Below are 16,396 nucleotides of genomic sequence, written 5' to 3' on the forward strand. Positions count from 1 at the left end.
CATAAGAACCTGGAAGGCTATAGGTTGTCATCACTGCAGTTTAATTTGATCAGAATGAAATTTGACACTTGCCACAACCCCTTCAATTTCTAGTCTTACCTCAATCCTCAATTATCCTTCCCGGCATTGGTTATATTCTACAATTAGCTGCACTATAAAGGAACTACCAGATTGCTTCTATTCTTGAGCGAGGAAGCCAAAGCGTCATGATAGCCTCATTACTGACAACATTTAGCGTCATTGACTGGATTCACAGTCTGGGGTTGGAAACCCGACACTTGGATGAATTCCGGGCCCTGGGCCTTGTGCCACATTAGAATCACTGACGTGACCCTAGCTTGATACACAAAGACCCTGATTGGGAAGGAGGCATGTTCAATACCCATTCAAGTAGTGCCCAGTGCTGCCTGGAGATAGAAACTGGCTCTGAAGGGCGATTTTCAAAGGCAGACAATAGCGATGACTGGGTTTGCTGTTGCCTTATGGAATGGAACAGGCAGGAGAGCAGAGGGCCAGCAGCCTCATGGGTCCAGACAAGAGCCCAAACCCTCATTTACCAGGTAATTAATCCATTCTGCTCGAATGATGGCATTTTTTTTCCCATTCATTTTCCCTTTAGTTTCAAGGCTTTAAATCAACAGCAACAATGAGTAACGGCTCCCCAATGTGCTTCTAACAGCTGTGCACTAATAGGCTCCAGGCTGTTCGCTCTTCTGGCTCTTATCTTTAGTAATTTGAATCTATCCCTTTCCAGCCCACCCACAAGCTCTTCAACAAGTTTGCCAGCCAGTTAATTGGAGGAATGCAGATTGCTGGACCTGGGGCTGAATATTATTATGGTTGCGCCCCGCACCCAGAAAGCAGCAGTGTTCCAACTTCCAGGCCCACCATCAGGGCGCGCCCAGTAATGCGTCTATTGCCGCAAGTTAGTGGCAAGCGCAAGTTACAGTCCTTTATCCCACCCAATGGATGCTGGACCATGTCAATCTTCATAGGTGGCAGAAATGATAGAAATCAGCAGGTCTTTTAGCATTGAGGAGTTGTCCATTTATTTCACATAGAGATGTCTGCACCATCAGCGCAAGGGGGAGAGGGGTTCTAGAAGGACCAAACCAACCCCTAGGGAAGAATTTTCTCCCCGTTAGATGGGCTGGTTGGCTGCGGGCACAAGGCGGGCAAGATGGCGATCGGCTGTACGCAGCCGTTTTATGTGGGCAGACCAATTAAGGCCCGCCCAGCGTGACGCTTGCCCGGTAGCACTCAGCGATACCTGTGCGGGTGGGGGAAGGCGGGGTGGGGGAGGGGGGTAGTCAGGGCCTGCGGTCTTTCACACATGTGATAAAGCGCAGCAATCTCCCTGAGGCACGGAGCTGGGACACGTTTACGAATTTTCATAAAAATTTTTTATTTAATTAATAAACTCTTCATGAAACCTCATCCCGCCCGTGGATGAGATTTCATGAAAAATGTGAAGGCCGCCTGGGCTCTTCGCCTGCCCCCCACCCCTCCCCCTCGCCGACCTTAAGGTTAGACGGGCAGCCCTGACCATTGATTTAATTAAGTTTATTAACGGCCTTAACAGGCCTTTGACAACTCGGCAGGTGCGCAGCCGACTCCGGTGTGCGTCCGCCAAGCGAAAGGTCAGGATGACGCGCGGTGAAGTCGGGACGCACGCCTGACATCAGCGCACGTCATTTTACACATCAGCCTGCGAGGACCCGCCCTCGCACGCCGAACGGGAAATTCTCCCCCTAGATTCAGTGAGGCCACCCTTGGTGCACCCACCCCCCCCCCCCCCCCCCCCCCCCCCACCCCCAACCCCCACATCTGCGTGCAGTTTATGATTGACACGACCAGCTCATACCAACCGCCGGCAAGAGGAGGAAGCGCAGCCAGACTCGTACTGCACGGGGAGGAGGTCGTCGAAGAGGTAACAGTGTGGGCATGGTGAGAAGGATTTGGTCCCAGTGCCACAAAAGGCTCAACGACCTCATGAGGTCGGCCAGGGTGAATCTGGCATCAGTGTGAGTAATCTTGGTCCAATGTGCTACAGGTCCTGTTATCAAAGGTAGCATGATTCCACTGTCATGCAACTATTAATGTATATAATATTTTGGAAAATATTTTTCCTTTAAAATAAAGGTTTAGTCTGTGTGCGTGTGTCACAATTGGATTAAAGACAGCTAGTCTGGGTGCTTTAATGTGTATTAGTTTTGAGATGTAAGAGAGATAGCGTGCATTTGCATTTTTTGAATAGAGCATTCAAGAAGTGGGGTGAAAACTGACACCTTTCTTGCAGCCACCAAGCAATATGTTTATATTACTGATAAAATTGTTACTATGAAAGGGGTTTCCTTGTTAAAAAGGTGGAGTTCAAAAAGGCTGGTGATACAATGAGAATTTGCATTTAATCAGGGGGTAGGTATAACTTCAGTAGCTTTCAGGTGTGCAGAGCAGAGGCAGTGTAATATCAAAGTAGCTGTAAGCCTCCAACTGTCTCCACAGGAACCAAAGTGAAAAGAATCTCATTTTGAATTCATAAGGTGAAAATGCTTTGCCTGGTGTTTGGTTAAATCTATGGATTGCTGATGCCTTAATGGAGATTAGTTTGGGAATTTGTTAACAGTTATGATAGTAGTAATTTGTAGCCATGTGTATATATCGTTTAACCTGTGTAACTTAATAAAATGTTTCAATTAGTTTAATGTAAAACCTCAAGAACTGGTGGTCTGATTCCTGAATTTAGAGTCGCATTTCAAACATAACACTTAAAATTATAGGTTATGACAGTTGTTTAAAGTTCACCTCTGGGATTTTTAAAGATCTCCGCTTTACCAACTGCATCGGTCATAACACCACAAAGACACAGCTGTTGTAAACCATGCCATTGTGCATTCCAAGCAATGGTCTAGTTATACAGTGAGTGATTGGCAGGACCACCTTATGACACATGAGCATAAGCTATCCATAGGCTCTATCCTTTAGATTCTGGACATTCTGTGTGAAAGAGATGTAATTCCCAGCCCTTTGGAACATTGCATCTGTGAACACCTTGATACAATAGTGTGCAGCAGGCTGTGTTATCACACTAAGGTCTCCACAGGCTGCCTGGAATGAGCCTGTTCTGAAGGAGTTCAGTGCCACTGTGATCTTCAATGTGAAAAGCATCGGGCGGCCCCTAACACAGTTGGATGCGATCTCCCCTGTGAGCATCTCACAAAGTGATGTTACAGCAGCTCTTGAAAGTCTGAGTCTTCTCCTGCATTGAGTCTTGCTCAGTTGCAGGTAACTAAATCTCTGTCTGTATACTCTTGAGGACAGCACAAGATCATCTATGCCTCCAATGAGGGTGTCTAGGTTCCTTCCGACCCATGGGACCTGGCACTGCTCTATCCTCTCCTTGCAAAATCACAGTATCCTGAGCCTCCCTGTGTTCCCTTCCTTCCCCTATCCTTCTCCTCCTCCTCCTTCTAACCTTCTCTCCTCCCCACTGGAGGTTGTGTTTCTAAATGAGACCACAATGCCCATCTGTTTCAAAGACTTTCCACTCCTGGGTAATGGACAGGGAAAAAAAAACAATCAAAAGAGCTCTCTGAAAGAGAGGAGAGTCCTCCTGATGAAATAATCTCCAAAAGATTCCTCTGCTCATTCACATGAGCAGTCCCTGCAGTCAATGAAGTGTCAGCTGCAACGCTGAGACTCTGGTCTGTGTGTTGGCTGATTAATGACCTTAATTGCCTTCTCCATTTCCATTTCGATAACATGAGTGGGTTCCCAACTTTTTGACCTGCCCGCGTCCGGTATTATCGCAAACCGACGCGGTGACGTCATAAACGATGCCCAGTGTCATCACGGCCCATCTTACACTCTGTGCAACGGCAAACGCTCCTGGCCTGAGAGTGCATTAGTTAGTCCCTGCTCTTAGATTGGGTCCTTCTACCTTGGGCTCTAGGTATGGCACTTGGTTCTGTAGACATACTCTCCTATTTGCTTATCACTTGTTTATTAGTACCACATATAAACAGCTTACAGAATAGGCTAGCTGCTCGTCAGCATGATTTCAACCTCTCGAAAGCCTGGCATATGAGTGGCTGATGTCAGTAGTACATCATTATCTACATCATACATTAACATTTGCCATCTGTTAACCCCTTATACTACAGCCACCACCACCACCCCCACCCTAAATCCAACACCCCTACTGTCCTCCCTTTGCACTGCATCACAGAGGCAGCAGAAGATTGACATGATATCGGAGTGCGCTGTCTTCAAAGTATGCCTACACCTGACCTCATCCCCACAGATGATTGAAAATCCACCCCATATCTCTGCCGCTAACCCAAACTGGATGGACAGAGCCCTGGTTTAGCTTCTCATCCTAGAAGCAGTGCTTGATGAGACCAGTATTGCATGGATTAAAATTCAATGGAAATTGACTTGAATCCAAGAATTTCTGGTTCATAGTTGGAAAGGTTTATCCGAGTTAAATCAATTAATACCAAATCATGTTTCAGAATGTAAGCCTGCTGCATTTGTTTTCATTATTTCTGTTGCATTATTTCAGGATAGATAATCAACACTTAGCGGTCTGAAATGATAAGATAGCATTCAATATTTTTTCCATGCTATTTAACTTAACATAAATATCTCCTTAAGTGCTGTTTAATGCTTTTAACTCAGGGAATGCTGTCAACACTAGTGCAAAGGCAGATTGATTAAGGTTGGCCTGGTGGGGGCAATTTTGTATAATAATAAAAGATGGCAAGGAGCTCTACTAATATACAGCAGAGCTTTGGACTTCAGAACATTTTAAAGACAAAACCTATAAAGCAGATCAGATGCAGAATTACATATATTTCAGTGCCCAAGGCAGATGGCACAGACTGGACAAGTACTGGGGCACAAAAGAACATTGGCATCATTCAAGAGGAAATGACATGCTGCTATTAGTTTTCGCGGAGAAATTAGTTCAATAGGTAGATGAACAGCCACCTCCTTTTTATGTATCTACATGAAATTTACTCCAATACGGATATTGACAATTTCCTTGTCGCGAATTGAAATCTATGGGTTGAACTTTGACCTCGTCGGGCGGGCACAGGGGGAGGGCCCAGGACCAGTTGCAAAACTGATCTCCGCCGGTGATCGGGCCCTGAAGTCAGTTTAACGCTGCAGGCCAATTAACAGCCAGCCAACACGGAACTCGTGCTACGACGCTAAGCGATGCCAGGGTTGGGGGCCGGGGGAGGGGGGAGACCGAACGCAGAATTTTGCGCACGCAAACAAGAACTCCCTGAGGCACACCAGAGCTGCCTCAGGGAGCTGAAGATTTTTAAAATTTATAATTTAAAAAAACTTACGAATGTTAAAAACATGTCCCCTCCTGCGACTCTGTCACATGAACAGGGACGCATTATAAACGAGATTTAAACATTTTTTTTTTTAATTTTTAATTCCTGTTGGAAACCTCATCCTGCCCGCGGATGAGGTTCCATTAAAAAATCCACAGGCCGCTTGGCCACTTCGCCCGCCAGCCAACTGAACAACCGGACGGCCAGCGAAAAATCCGATTTAATGAATTGACCAAGGGCCTTAATTGTCGGCAAGCGCGCTCCTGCCTCTCATGCTCGCCTGCTGAGTGAAATATCGCGAGAGCGTGCGATGACATCAGAACACTCGCCCGACGTCATCGCATGCTATTTTACTCTCGAGCGGGTCAGGTGCACGCCTACCCAACGAGAGAAAATCCCTGTCCTACGCGTGAATGTAACCTTTGGCTGAATGGATGCGCCGGTCATGTGAGCCCCAGTGTAATATGACACCTCACCTGAATGTTCTTTACAAGGAGGAAAGGCTACAGGGAAGCAAAGCAGAAACTAGAATGAAGAGCCAAAGGCACAATTGAAGAAGGAGGCTTTGAGGAGGTCTTTTGAAAGCTGCGGGAGAGCTGGGAGAGCAGGAAGTTTCAGAGGGAAGGAGTATAATGGCTGGTGGAACAGATGGAGTAAAGGATAAGAGCTAGTCTGTTGGGGGAGAAACAGAATATGTGCAGAGGCCAAAAGCAGGAAGATATCATGAAGTATCATCTTGGGGCAGGCAAGAAAGTTGAGTCAAGACGACAATCAGCTCAGCCGTGATCCTATTGAATCACGGAGCAGGCTCGATGGGCCAAATGGCCTACTCCTGCTCCTATTTATTATGATCTTATGATCTGAACCCAATGGAATCTCTGAGTTTATATAAAGTCAGTGGCACCCAAACCAATACAAGCACAACTGGGGCACCTATTGGACTTGAAGAGAAGAATCGTAGCAGATTCATCCAAAGAAAGAAGGAAAGTGACATCTTTGCATCAGCTTGCTGTCAGAGAACCAACCTTTTAAACATAGCTAGGTTCTATCTGTCCTGTTACAGGACCCTGGCAGCAGCAGAGGCAGGAATTCTAGTGGACAGAGTCATCCAACAAGTCCCACTTTCCGTAACATCAGGAGGTTAGCTGTAGGAATCATTCACACACCACTGACCCTTCCAGGACAGCCCATGTGTGACAAATGTGGGGACGACCAAAACTAGACAGAGTATTCTAGGTGTAATCGTACCAATGAGGCGGGGGGGCAGTGGCTTGGGGTATTATAATGAGACTAGTATCCCAGAGTCCCAGGGGAAAGTTCTGGGGAGCTGGGTTTGAATCCCACCACATCTGATGGTGAAATTTGAATTCAATAAAAATCTGGAATTAAAAAGTCTAATGATAACCATGACCTTACCTGGCCTGGCCTACAAGTGACTCCAGACTCACAACAATGTGGTTGACTCCTAAAAGACCTTTGAACAAGGGCAATTAGGGATGGACAATAAATGCTGGTCCGCATCCCATGAATAAATAAAATCCCCTACTTTTACACACCAGACCTTGCAAGAAAGGCCAATATTCTGTTTGCTTTCTGAATTGCTTACATTACCTGCAAGCTAACTTCCTGTGATTCATTTATAAAGACACCAAGATCACTTTGCACTGCAGCATTCTGAAGTCACTCCCCATTTAATATTTTGCTTTTCTATTCTTCCTTCCATAATGGACAACCTCACATTTTTCCATCTCATACACCATCTGAAAAATTTTTACCCGCTCACTTAACCTATCTATATCCCTTTGATCCTCCTCACAACTTGCTTTCCTACCTATCTTTGTATCATCTGCAAAAGTGGCTACACTAAAGTTGGTCCCTCCATCCAAGTCATTAATATAGATCATAAATAGTTGAGGCACCCCTGCACTGATCCCTGTAACACTCCCCGAAATAGAGTTTGCCATCCTGAAAATGACCCATTTACCCTGAATCCCTGTTGCCTGTTCATTAGCCGTTCCGCTATACATGCTAATATAACAACCCATAGAACCATAGAACCGTAAAAATGTTACAGCACAGAAGGAGGCCATTCAGCCCATCTTATCCATGCCAGCCCAAGGACACCCAAGTGCCCTTTCTAATCCCACCTTCCTGCACCCGGCCCATAGCCCTGCAGCTTACAGCACTTAAGGTGCAGATCCAGGTACTTTTTAAAAGAGTTTAAAGTTTCTGCCTCTACCACCAACTTGGGCAGCGAATTCCAGACAGCCACTACCCTCTGCAAAAAAAAAGTTCTTCCTCATGTCCCCCCTACACCTTCTGCCACTTTTCCTGAATCTATGTCCCCTGGTTCTAGAATTCTCCACCAAGGGAAACAATTTTACCCTGTCCACTCTATGTATTCCCCTCATAATTTTGTACACCTCAATCAAGTCACCTCTCGGCTTCTTTGTTTCAAGGAAAATAACCCCAACTTATCCAATCTCTCCTCGTAGCTACACTTTTCTATCCCTGGCAACATTCTTGTAAACCTCCTCTGCACTCTCTCCAGAGCAATTACGTCCTTCCTGTGATGTGGTGACCAGAACTGCACACAATACTCCAGTTATGGCCTCACCAGTGTTTTATACAATTCCAACATTATATCCTTATTTTTATATTCTATATCTCTGCCAATGAAGGAAAGCATTCCAGATGCCTTCTTTACAACCTTGTCTACTTGAACAGCTGCCTTCAGGGACCTGTGTACTTGTACGCCAAGATCTCTCACTTCACCTACTCCTCTTAGTGTATTTCCATTTATTGTGTAATCCCTGTAACTGTTTGACCTCCCTAAATGAATGACCTCACACTTCTCTATGTTAAAATCCATCTGCCATGTTACCGCCCACTCCAGCCAGCAACCCATCTATATCGTTTTGGAGATTATGGCTATCCTCTACACTATCCGCTACTCGGCCAATCTTTGTGTCATCTGCAAATTTCCCAATCGTGGCCCCCACGTTCACGTCCAAATCGTTAATATATAACACAAACAGCAAGGGTCCCAACACTGAGCCCTGTGGAACACTGCTTAAGACAACTCTTCATTCGCAAGGGCATCCATCAACCATTACCCTTTGTTTCCTGTTACAAAGCCAACCTTTTATCCAGTTTGCCTCATTACCCTGAATCCCATGGCTTTTACTTTCCTGACCAATTTGCCATGTGGGACCTTGTCAAATGCCTTGCTAAAATCCATGTACACAACATCCACTGCACTATCTTCATCAACCCTTCTTGTCACTTCCTCAAAGAATTCAATCAAATTTGTGAGGCAAGACCTTCCTTTAACAAATCCATGCTGACCATCCCTGACTAGTCCATGCCTTTCCACATTACAGTTAATCCTATCTCTCAGGATTGATTCTACTAATCTGCTCACCACCGACGTAAGACTAACTGGCCTATATGGCCTATAATTGTTTGGCATTTCCTTTGATCCCATTTTAAACAATGGAACCACGTTTGCATTTCTCCAGTCCTCCGGTACCTCCCCTGTATCTAGTGAAGATTGGAAAATCATCCTCAGAGCATCTGCTATCTCCTCCCTGATTTCCTTCAGCAGCCTCTGAAACAATCTATCTGGCCCTGGTAACTTATCAACTTTCAAGGATTTCAACCCTTCGAGTACTTCCCCTGTCTTTTTGACTATCCCGTCCAATGTCTCGCAGTGTTTCTCCTGGACTACTATATCTACATCCTCCCTTTCCTTTGTAAACACGGAGACAAAATATTCATTCAAAACCCTTCCCCCAGCGTCTGCGTCTACACACAAGTTTCCATCTTCATCTCTGATAGGTCCCACTTTTTCCTTGACTAACCAACCCCAGCACTATGAGCCCTTATCTTGTGCAATAGCCTTTTATGTGGCACCATACTGAATGCCCTTTGGAAATCCAAATACACTACATCGACTGGCTTCCCTTTATCCCCCATTTGTTAAACCACCAATGAACTCTGATAAATTTATCAAACACAATTTCCCTTTCACAAAACCGCATTGACTCTGCCTGGTTGTATTATGATTTTCTAAATGCCATGTTACTATCTCTTCAATAATGTGTTCTAGCGTTTTCCCAGTGACAGACATTAGGCTAACTGGCCTATAGTTTCTTGCTCTTTTTGTCTCTTTCTTGAACAGAGGCATTCCATTTGTAGTTTTCCAATTCGTCGGGACCTTTCCAGAGTCTAGAGGATTTTGGAAAATGACAGTCAATGCAACCATGATCCCTGCCGCCGCTTCTTTTAAGACCCTTGGTGCAGGATTTTCAGCTCGGCCTGCGGACGAACGCCCAACCTGCTCAAGCGTAAAATAGCACGTGATGACTTCGGGCAAGAGTCCCGCACGACATTTAAGAGGGCAGTTAAGCCCATTAAAGTTCCAACTGTCCCGGATTTTTCGTGGTCCGGCCGACCTTATGGTTGGCGGACGGGCAAATCTTCCGGGTGGATTTGCATTTTTGATGAAACCTCCATCCAAGGGCAGGATGAGGTTCCTGTGATTAAATTTTTTAAAAAATAAAAACGTATGGACAGAATTTTCATCATTTATATGTTCAGGTGACCGATTCTGACGTTTATGCAGTTTTTTTTCCGGATTTTAAAATCTTTCTCCATTGCTTTTAAATTCTTAGGCTCCCTGAGGCAACTCTCTGCCTTCAGGGAGCTTTCATTCCACACTTGCCCGCACTGTGCTTATGTCAGCCCCACCCCCCCTCCTCCCACTCACCCCCCACCACCCCCCACCACCCCCCCCCCCAACTCTGGCAGTATTAAGCCTTTCAGCACGCGCTTCATGCTGGCTGGCTGTGAACAGGCCTGCTGGTGTGAAATCGCGGTTGAGTGCCGATTTGTGGTTGGCGGTCCATTCCCCGGCCAATCCCAGACCCGCCAACCACTCCTTCCCACCGAGCTGAAAATTCTGCCCTCCGATGCAGGCCATCAGGTCCAGGGATATTGTCAACTTTGAGCTCCATTGGTATTCTCATTATTTTTTTCTCTAGTGATCGTGATTGTTTTACGTTCCTCCCTCCTCCCTCCTTTTTGCCTCGAGATTTTCTATTATTCCAGGGCTAGATTTTGTGTCTTCTATCGTGAAAACAAACTCAAAATATTTGTTCAAAGCCTCTGTCATTTCCTTGTTTCCCATTAGTAATTTCCCAGTCTCACACTGGAAGGGACCATTGATCCTTTTGGCTCCTCTTTCCCTATATACACTTATAGAAGCTTTTACTGTCTGTTATTATATTTCTTGCCAGTTTTATCTCATACTCCAATTTCTCCCTCTTTATTAGTTTTTAGTCATCCTCTGCTAGTTTCTACCACTAATCTTCACAGCATTGTATGCCTTTGCTTTCAATGTGATACCATCCTTAATTCCTTAGTTAGCCACAGATGGTGCATCCTTCTCCTGGAGTCTTTCTTCCTCGATGGAATATATCTATGTTGAGGGTTATGAAACGTCTACTTAAATGTTTGCCACTGCTTATCTACCATCTTACCTTTTAACCAGTTTAGCCAGTCCACTTCAGCCAATTTTGATTACATGCCTTTGCAAATACCTTTATTTAAATTATTGACCCACATTTCTCACCCTCAAGCTGAATATGGAATTTTTTAACACGTTATGATCACTCCTGCCTCAAGGATCCTTACTATGAGGTTTTTAATTAATCCCTCTCATTACAGATTACAAATGCATGCTCCACCACGATGGTGTCAGGATGCCATTTGGCATCCAGGTTTTACTGGAGGTGGCCGATTAAGTGGCTGCTTCTGCATTTGCCATCCATTTAAGGATCACGGGGAGGATCTCAAGCAGGAGGCCCAACCAAAGGGCTCAAAGCTCTATAGAGTCAGCAGCCATATTTGGAGAGATGGGTGCTGCAGAAGTAGGCAGGTGAATGCGAAGGCACCTCAAAATAGTGGCGCTCTCTGAGACATTCTAAAAATGTAAATAGTCAGACCATCAAGGTAGGGATCCCCTCCGTAGAGTGGCTTGTAATGGTGGCTGTGGCCCTCTCAACCCAGTGATTCCATGCTGGGGGGATTATGAAGCCCACCATCCTGCTGTTGGGAGGACACCTCCATTGACCTGCAGGGCTCCAGCCCGATTGGGGGGCCTGACCACTTCCGCAATGATGCCAGCTGCACCATAACCGTGCCCCCAATTAGCCACTTAGTCGGCCTCATGGGCTCACCACCGCTGCTGGGCAGGTAGCTTCAGCCTCACTGACTCTGCTTCCAGCAAGATTTCTCGGAAGCAGGTAGCATCAGGTAGCAGTCCCAACACACCAACGTGAAGCCTTCTCCCAATCCCGCCTTCTAACCCCCTTTGTGGGGCCAAGAAGATCCTGCCAAAGATTGGCAGATGCACAACACTGTGCCATTTCTTGACTTATAACTTACACTTGCTCACTTGCATTATTCAAGTGATCCAGCCTATTTGTAATAAAAACAGAAAATTCTGGATCGGCAGGTCAGGCAGCAGCTGTAGAGAAAATATAATGTGGATGTGAAAGCAAAATACTGCAGATGCTGGAAACCTGAAATAGAAATAGAAAATGCAGAAAATGTAGGTCCGGCAGCATCTGTGGAGAGAGAAACAGAATTAATGTTTTGAGCCCGTATGACTCTTCTTCAGAGTTCCTTGTAGATGGATGTAGACTTGAAATAGTGTGTTGAGAGATTCAAAGTGAACACAGAATGAAAATTAAAATTGGCAGAGGTATATTAATTAGATAAAAACAAAAAACAAAAAAACTGCGGATGCTGGAAATCCAAAACAAAAACAGAATTACTTGGAAAAACTCAGCAGGTCTGGCAGCATCGGCGGAGAAGAAAAGAGTTGACGTTTCAAGTCCTCATGACCCTTCGACAGAACTAGGCGAATCCCAGAAAGCGGTGAAATATAAGCTGGTTTAAGGTGGTGGGGGGGGGTGGGGTTGGGTGGGGGGAGAGAAGTGGAGGGGGGTGGTGTGGTTGTAGGCAAAAGCAGTGATAGAAGCAGATCATCAAAAGATGTCACAGACAGCAGAACAAAAGAACACATAGGTGTCGAAGTTGGTGATATTATCTAAACGAATGTGCTAATTAAGAATGGATGGTAGGACACTCTAGGTATAGCTCTAGTGGGGGTGGGGGGAGCATAAAAGATTTTAAAATATTTTAAAATAATGGAAATAGGTGGGAAAAAGAAAAATCTATATAATTTATTGGAAAAAAACAAAAGGAAGGGGGAAGAAACAGAAAGGGGGTGGGGATGGAGGGGGGAGGTCAAGACCTAAAGTTGTTGAATTCAATATTCAGTCCGGAAGGCTGTAAAGTGCCTAGTTGGAAGATGAGGTGTTGTTCCTTCAGTTTGCGTTGGGCTTCACTGGAACAATACAGCAAGCCAAGGACAGACATGTGGGCAAGAGAGCAGGGTGGAGTGTTGAAATGGCAAGCGACAGGGAGGTTTGGGTCATTCCTGTCCGCAAGAATGACCCAAACCTCCCTGTCGCTTGCCATTTCAACACTCCACCCTGCTCTCTTGCCCACATGTCTGTCCTTGGCTTGCTGCATTGTTCCATTGAAGCCCAATGCAAACTGGAGGAACAACACCTCATCTTCCAACTAGGCACTTTACAGCCTTCCGGACTGAATATTGAATTCAACAACTTTAGGTCTTGACCTCCCCCCTCCATCCCCACCCCCTTTCTGTTTCTTCCCCCTTCCTTTTGTTTTTTTCCAATAAATTATATAGATTTTTCTTTTTCCCACCTATTTCCATTATTTTAAAATATTTTAAAATCTTTTATGCTCCCCCCACCCCCACTAGAGCTATACCTTGAGTGCCCTACTATCCATTCTTAATTAGCACATTCATTTAGATAACATCACCAACTTTGACACCTATGTGTTCTTTTGTTCTGCTGTCTGTGACATCTTTTGATGATATGCTTCTAACACTGCTTTTGCCTACAACCACCCCACCCCCTCCACTTCTCTCCCCCCACCCAACCCCACCCCCCCCACCACCTTAAACCAGCTTATATTTCACCCCTTCCTGGGATTCGCCTAGTTCTGTCGAAGGGTCATGAGGACTCGAAACGTCAACTCTTTTCTTCTCCGCTGATGCTGCCAGACCTGCTGAGTTTTTCCAGGTAACTCTGTTTTTATATTAATTAGAGTTAGCTATAAAAAGTGAGTGGGTAACTTTCCAATTTATCTTCTCTTTTTTCATCCTGGCTGCATTTTTATAGCATTTTGGAACTGAGACAGATTGGGCGTTGATCGTGTGTCCTCAGTTAATCAAGATGTTGGGTTTTAATTATCCAAAATCTAATGTTCATTATTTTCCTTTCATACCCAAGTTAATGGAAATATTCTGACAAGCCATACTGATTTTAATCCCTTCTTGTTTCATTTACAGACTTTCCGATGGCCTGTTGCCAGTAACATTGATGGAAATGAGATGCTGGAGATTCAAGTTTACAACTACAGCAAAGTCTTTACAAATAGGTGAGGCAGTGCATTCTATTAACCCACATTAATTCACAGGGCTTGACATTATTTGGACCACTTTTGCTTTCATTCAGTGCAAATCGATTGTCAGGCAATCAGTAGGCTGGATTATCAAGCATGTTTGCTCATGACATAAAACGTTTACAGAATGTGTTCAATGTTTCATCAGCACTTCCATTTATACACTTAGAAAGCATAATGGTAATTATTGATTTTAGGTCTATAGAAACATTAGATTATAGAAACATACATTCAAGTTTTTTTTTATTATTTCATGGAATGTGGACATCACTGGCTAAGCCAGCATTTGTGACCCATCCCTCATTGTCCTTGAGAAGTACAGCAGTCCCTGTGGTGTAGGTACACCCACAGTGCTGTTAGGAAGGGAGTTCTGTGATTTTGACCCAGCGACAGTGAAGGAACAGTGATGGAGTTCCAAGTCAGGATGTTGTGTGGTTTGGAGATGAACTTGCAGTGATAGTGTTCCCATGCATCTGTTGCCCTTGTCCTTCTAGGCGCAGAGATCATGGGTTTGGAAGGTGCTGTCAAAGGAGGCTTGATGAGTTGCTGCAGTGCATCTTATAAGTGATACACACTGTTACTACTGCGTGTCAATGGTGGAGGGCGTGAATGTTTAATGTGGTGGATGGGCTTCTTTAGCGTTGTAGGAGCTGCACTCAGCCAGACCAGTTAAGAGTATTCCATCACACTCCTGACTTGAGCCTTGTAGATGGCGCACAGGCTTTGGGAAGTCAAGAGTTGAGTTACTGAAGAATTCCCAGCTTCTGACCTGGTCGTGTAGCCAGAGTATTTATTTGGCTGGTCCCGCTCAGTTTCTTGTCGATGGTAATCCTCAGGATGTTTATCGTGGGGGATTCAGTGATGGTAATGCTATTGAATGCCAGGAGAGATGATTAGACTCTCTCTTGTTGGAAATGATCATTGCCTGGCACTTGTGTGCCGTGAACGTTACTTATCACTTATCAACCCAAGCTTGAAGGTTGTCCAGGACTTGCTGTATTTGGACATGGACTGCTTCAGTATCTGAGGAGTTGCGAATGGTGCTGAACATTGTGCAATCATCAGCAAACATTCCCCCTCATGATGGAGGGAAAGCCATTGATGAAGCCTGATTGATATCCCCCTGATTCCCATTGACTCCAGTTTTGTGATGCCACATTCAGTCAAATGCGGCATTGATGTCAAAGGCAGTGGGAGCTTATAAAATTGTAATAATAATTACATCTGACTTCCGCTGATGAAAAAGGGTCCAGAGTTTTCTATTCATTTATTTCACATGCCAAAGCACTAAAAAAATTCCCCTGAGTACACAAAGTCTGTGCTGGGAGTGCTAAAGATGAAAGTTTACCACTGAGCAGTTCAAAGCCTTGCATACCTTTAAACATGACAGGAAAAGCTTTCTCCATTACAGTGTTCATCCTCTCCAGCTTCAGAGAGATAGCACTGAGATTACTCATTAACAAGACTGTAATTTGGAAGAGCAACACAAGATTTTCAAATACCGAAGCCAGATCCCTTTCTTATGTCAGTAACATGAGAACTGTAGTAGTTGCATAACATTCAGTATTAATTTTTATTAAACTCTGGGACAATACCATTGTACGAGTATCACATGGTGCTTTTCTGTTTTTATAACTCTTTCCCAAAGAAGGTTGTCATCCATAACCATGAAGAAAATGGCACAGCAGGGTTTAGAATATGATGTCCTGTTCCTGGCTAGAGTGTTTCCTCTCAAGGGTAGTTTACTAGCACTGCGGTTAACCTTGATATCACCGTAAATGCAATTCTAACTGTTCACCCTGGCACAAGTTGTGTTTTTATTCTTGTGCATGCTGTAAAATTTATACCATCGTTCTTGCAATTTATTTGAAGGAACACCCCAGAACAAGGTTCTAAGATAACTTGACCCTCAAGTACGTATGTGAAACAAACACACCATGAGTAACTTAATATTTATAGGTTATGATTAATAAAAGGAGATAGCTAACTTCCTGATGTTAAGATCTTTATATGTCCTAGAATAATAGAATAATACAGCACAGGAGGCCATTCAGCCTATTGAGCCAGCATTTGTGCTTTCGAAGAGCAATCCATTTTGTCCCATTCTTCCCTATATCCCTGCAAATTTTTCTTCTTCAGGTATTTGTCCAAAATCCTTTTGAAAGTTACCATTGAATCTGTTCCCTTCACCCTATCAGTCAATGCATTCCAAATCCTAATCACTTGTTGCATGTAAAGATTTTTATTGTGTCACTGCTAATTCTTATGTCAATCACCTTAAAACTGTATCCTCTAACACTGAATCCTTCAGTTCTGAAGTTAAATTATCTCTATCTACGTCATTCCACATATCATACCACCTATTTCTCTCAATTAAGCAATGGGTTGGGCAACAACAATTTGCAATTATGTAGCAGCGTTAATCCGGATAAATATCCCATAGGGCTGTGAGGATCTTATCCCATGCAGGCTATAAA

The 16,396-nt window shown here is 44.4% G+C and overlaps 1 protein-coding gene across 2 annotated transcripts in view; it reads left to right on the top strand.

Annotated features, from left to right (window-relative positions):
- otofa (otoferlin a) overlaps positions 1–16,396 on the top strand; it is a 480,240-nt gene that overhangs the window by 84,882 nt on the left and 378,962 nt on the right. For both annotated transcript variants that reach the window (XM_041188008.1, XM_041188007.1), the window contains exon 3: positions 13,807–13,895. In XM_041188008.1, coding sequence (XP_041043942.1) covers positions 13,807–13,895 — 89 coding nt within the window. The remainder of the gene's footprint in view (positions 1–13,806; positions 13,896–16,396) is intronic.

This window comes from Carcharodon carcharias, chromosome 5, assembly GCF_017639515.1.
Source record: "Carcharodon carcharias isolate sCarCar2 chromosome 5, sCarCar2.pri, whole genome shotgun sequence".
Taxonomy (NCBI): domain Eukaryota; kingdom Metazoa; phylum Chordata; class Chondrichthyes; order Lamniformes; family Lamnidae; genus Carcharodon; species Carcharodon carcharias.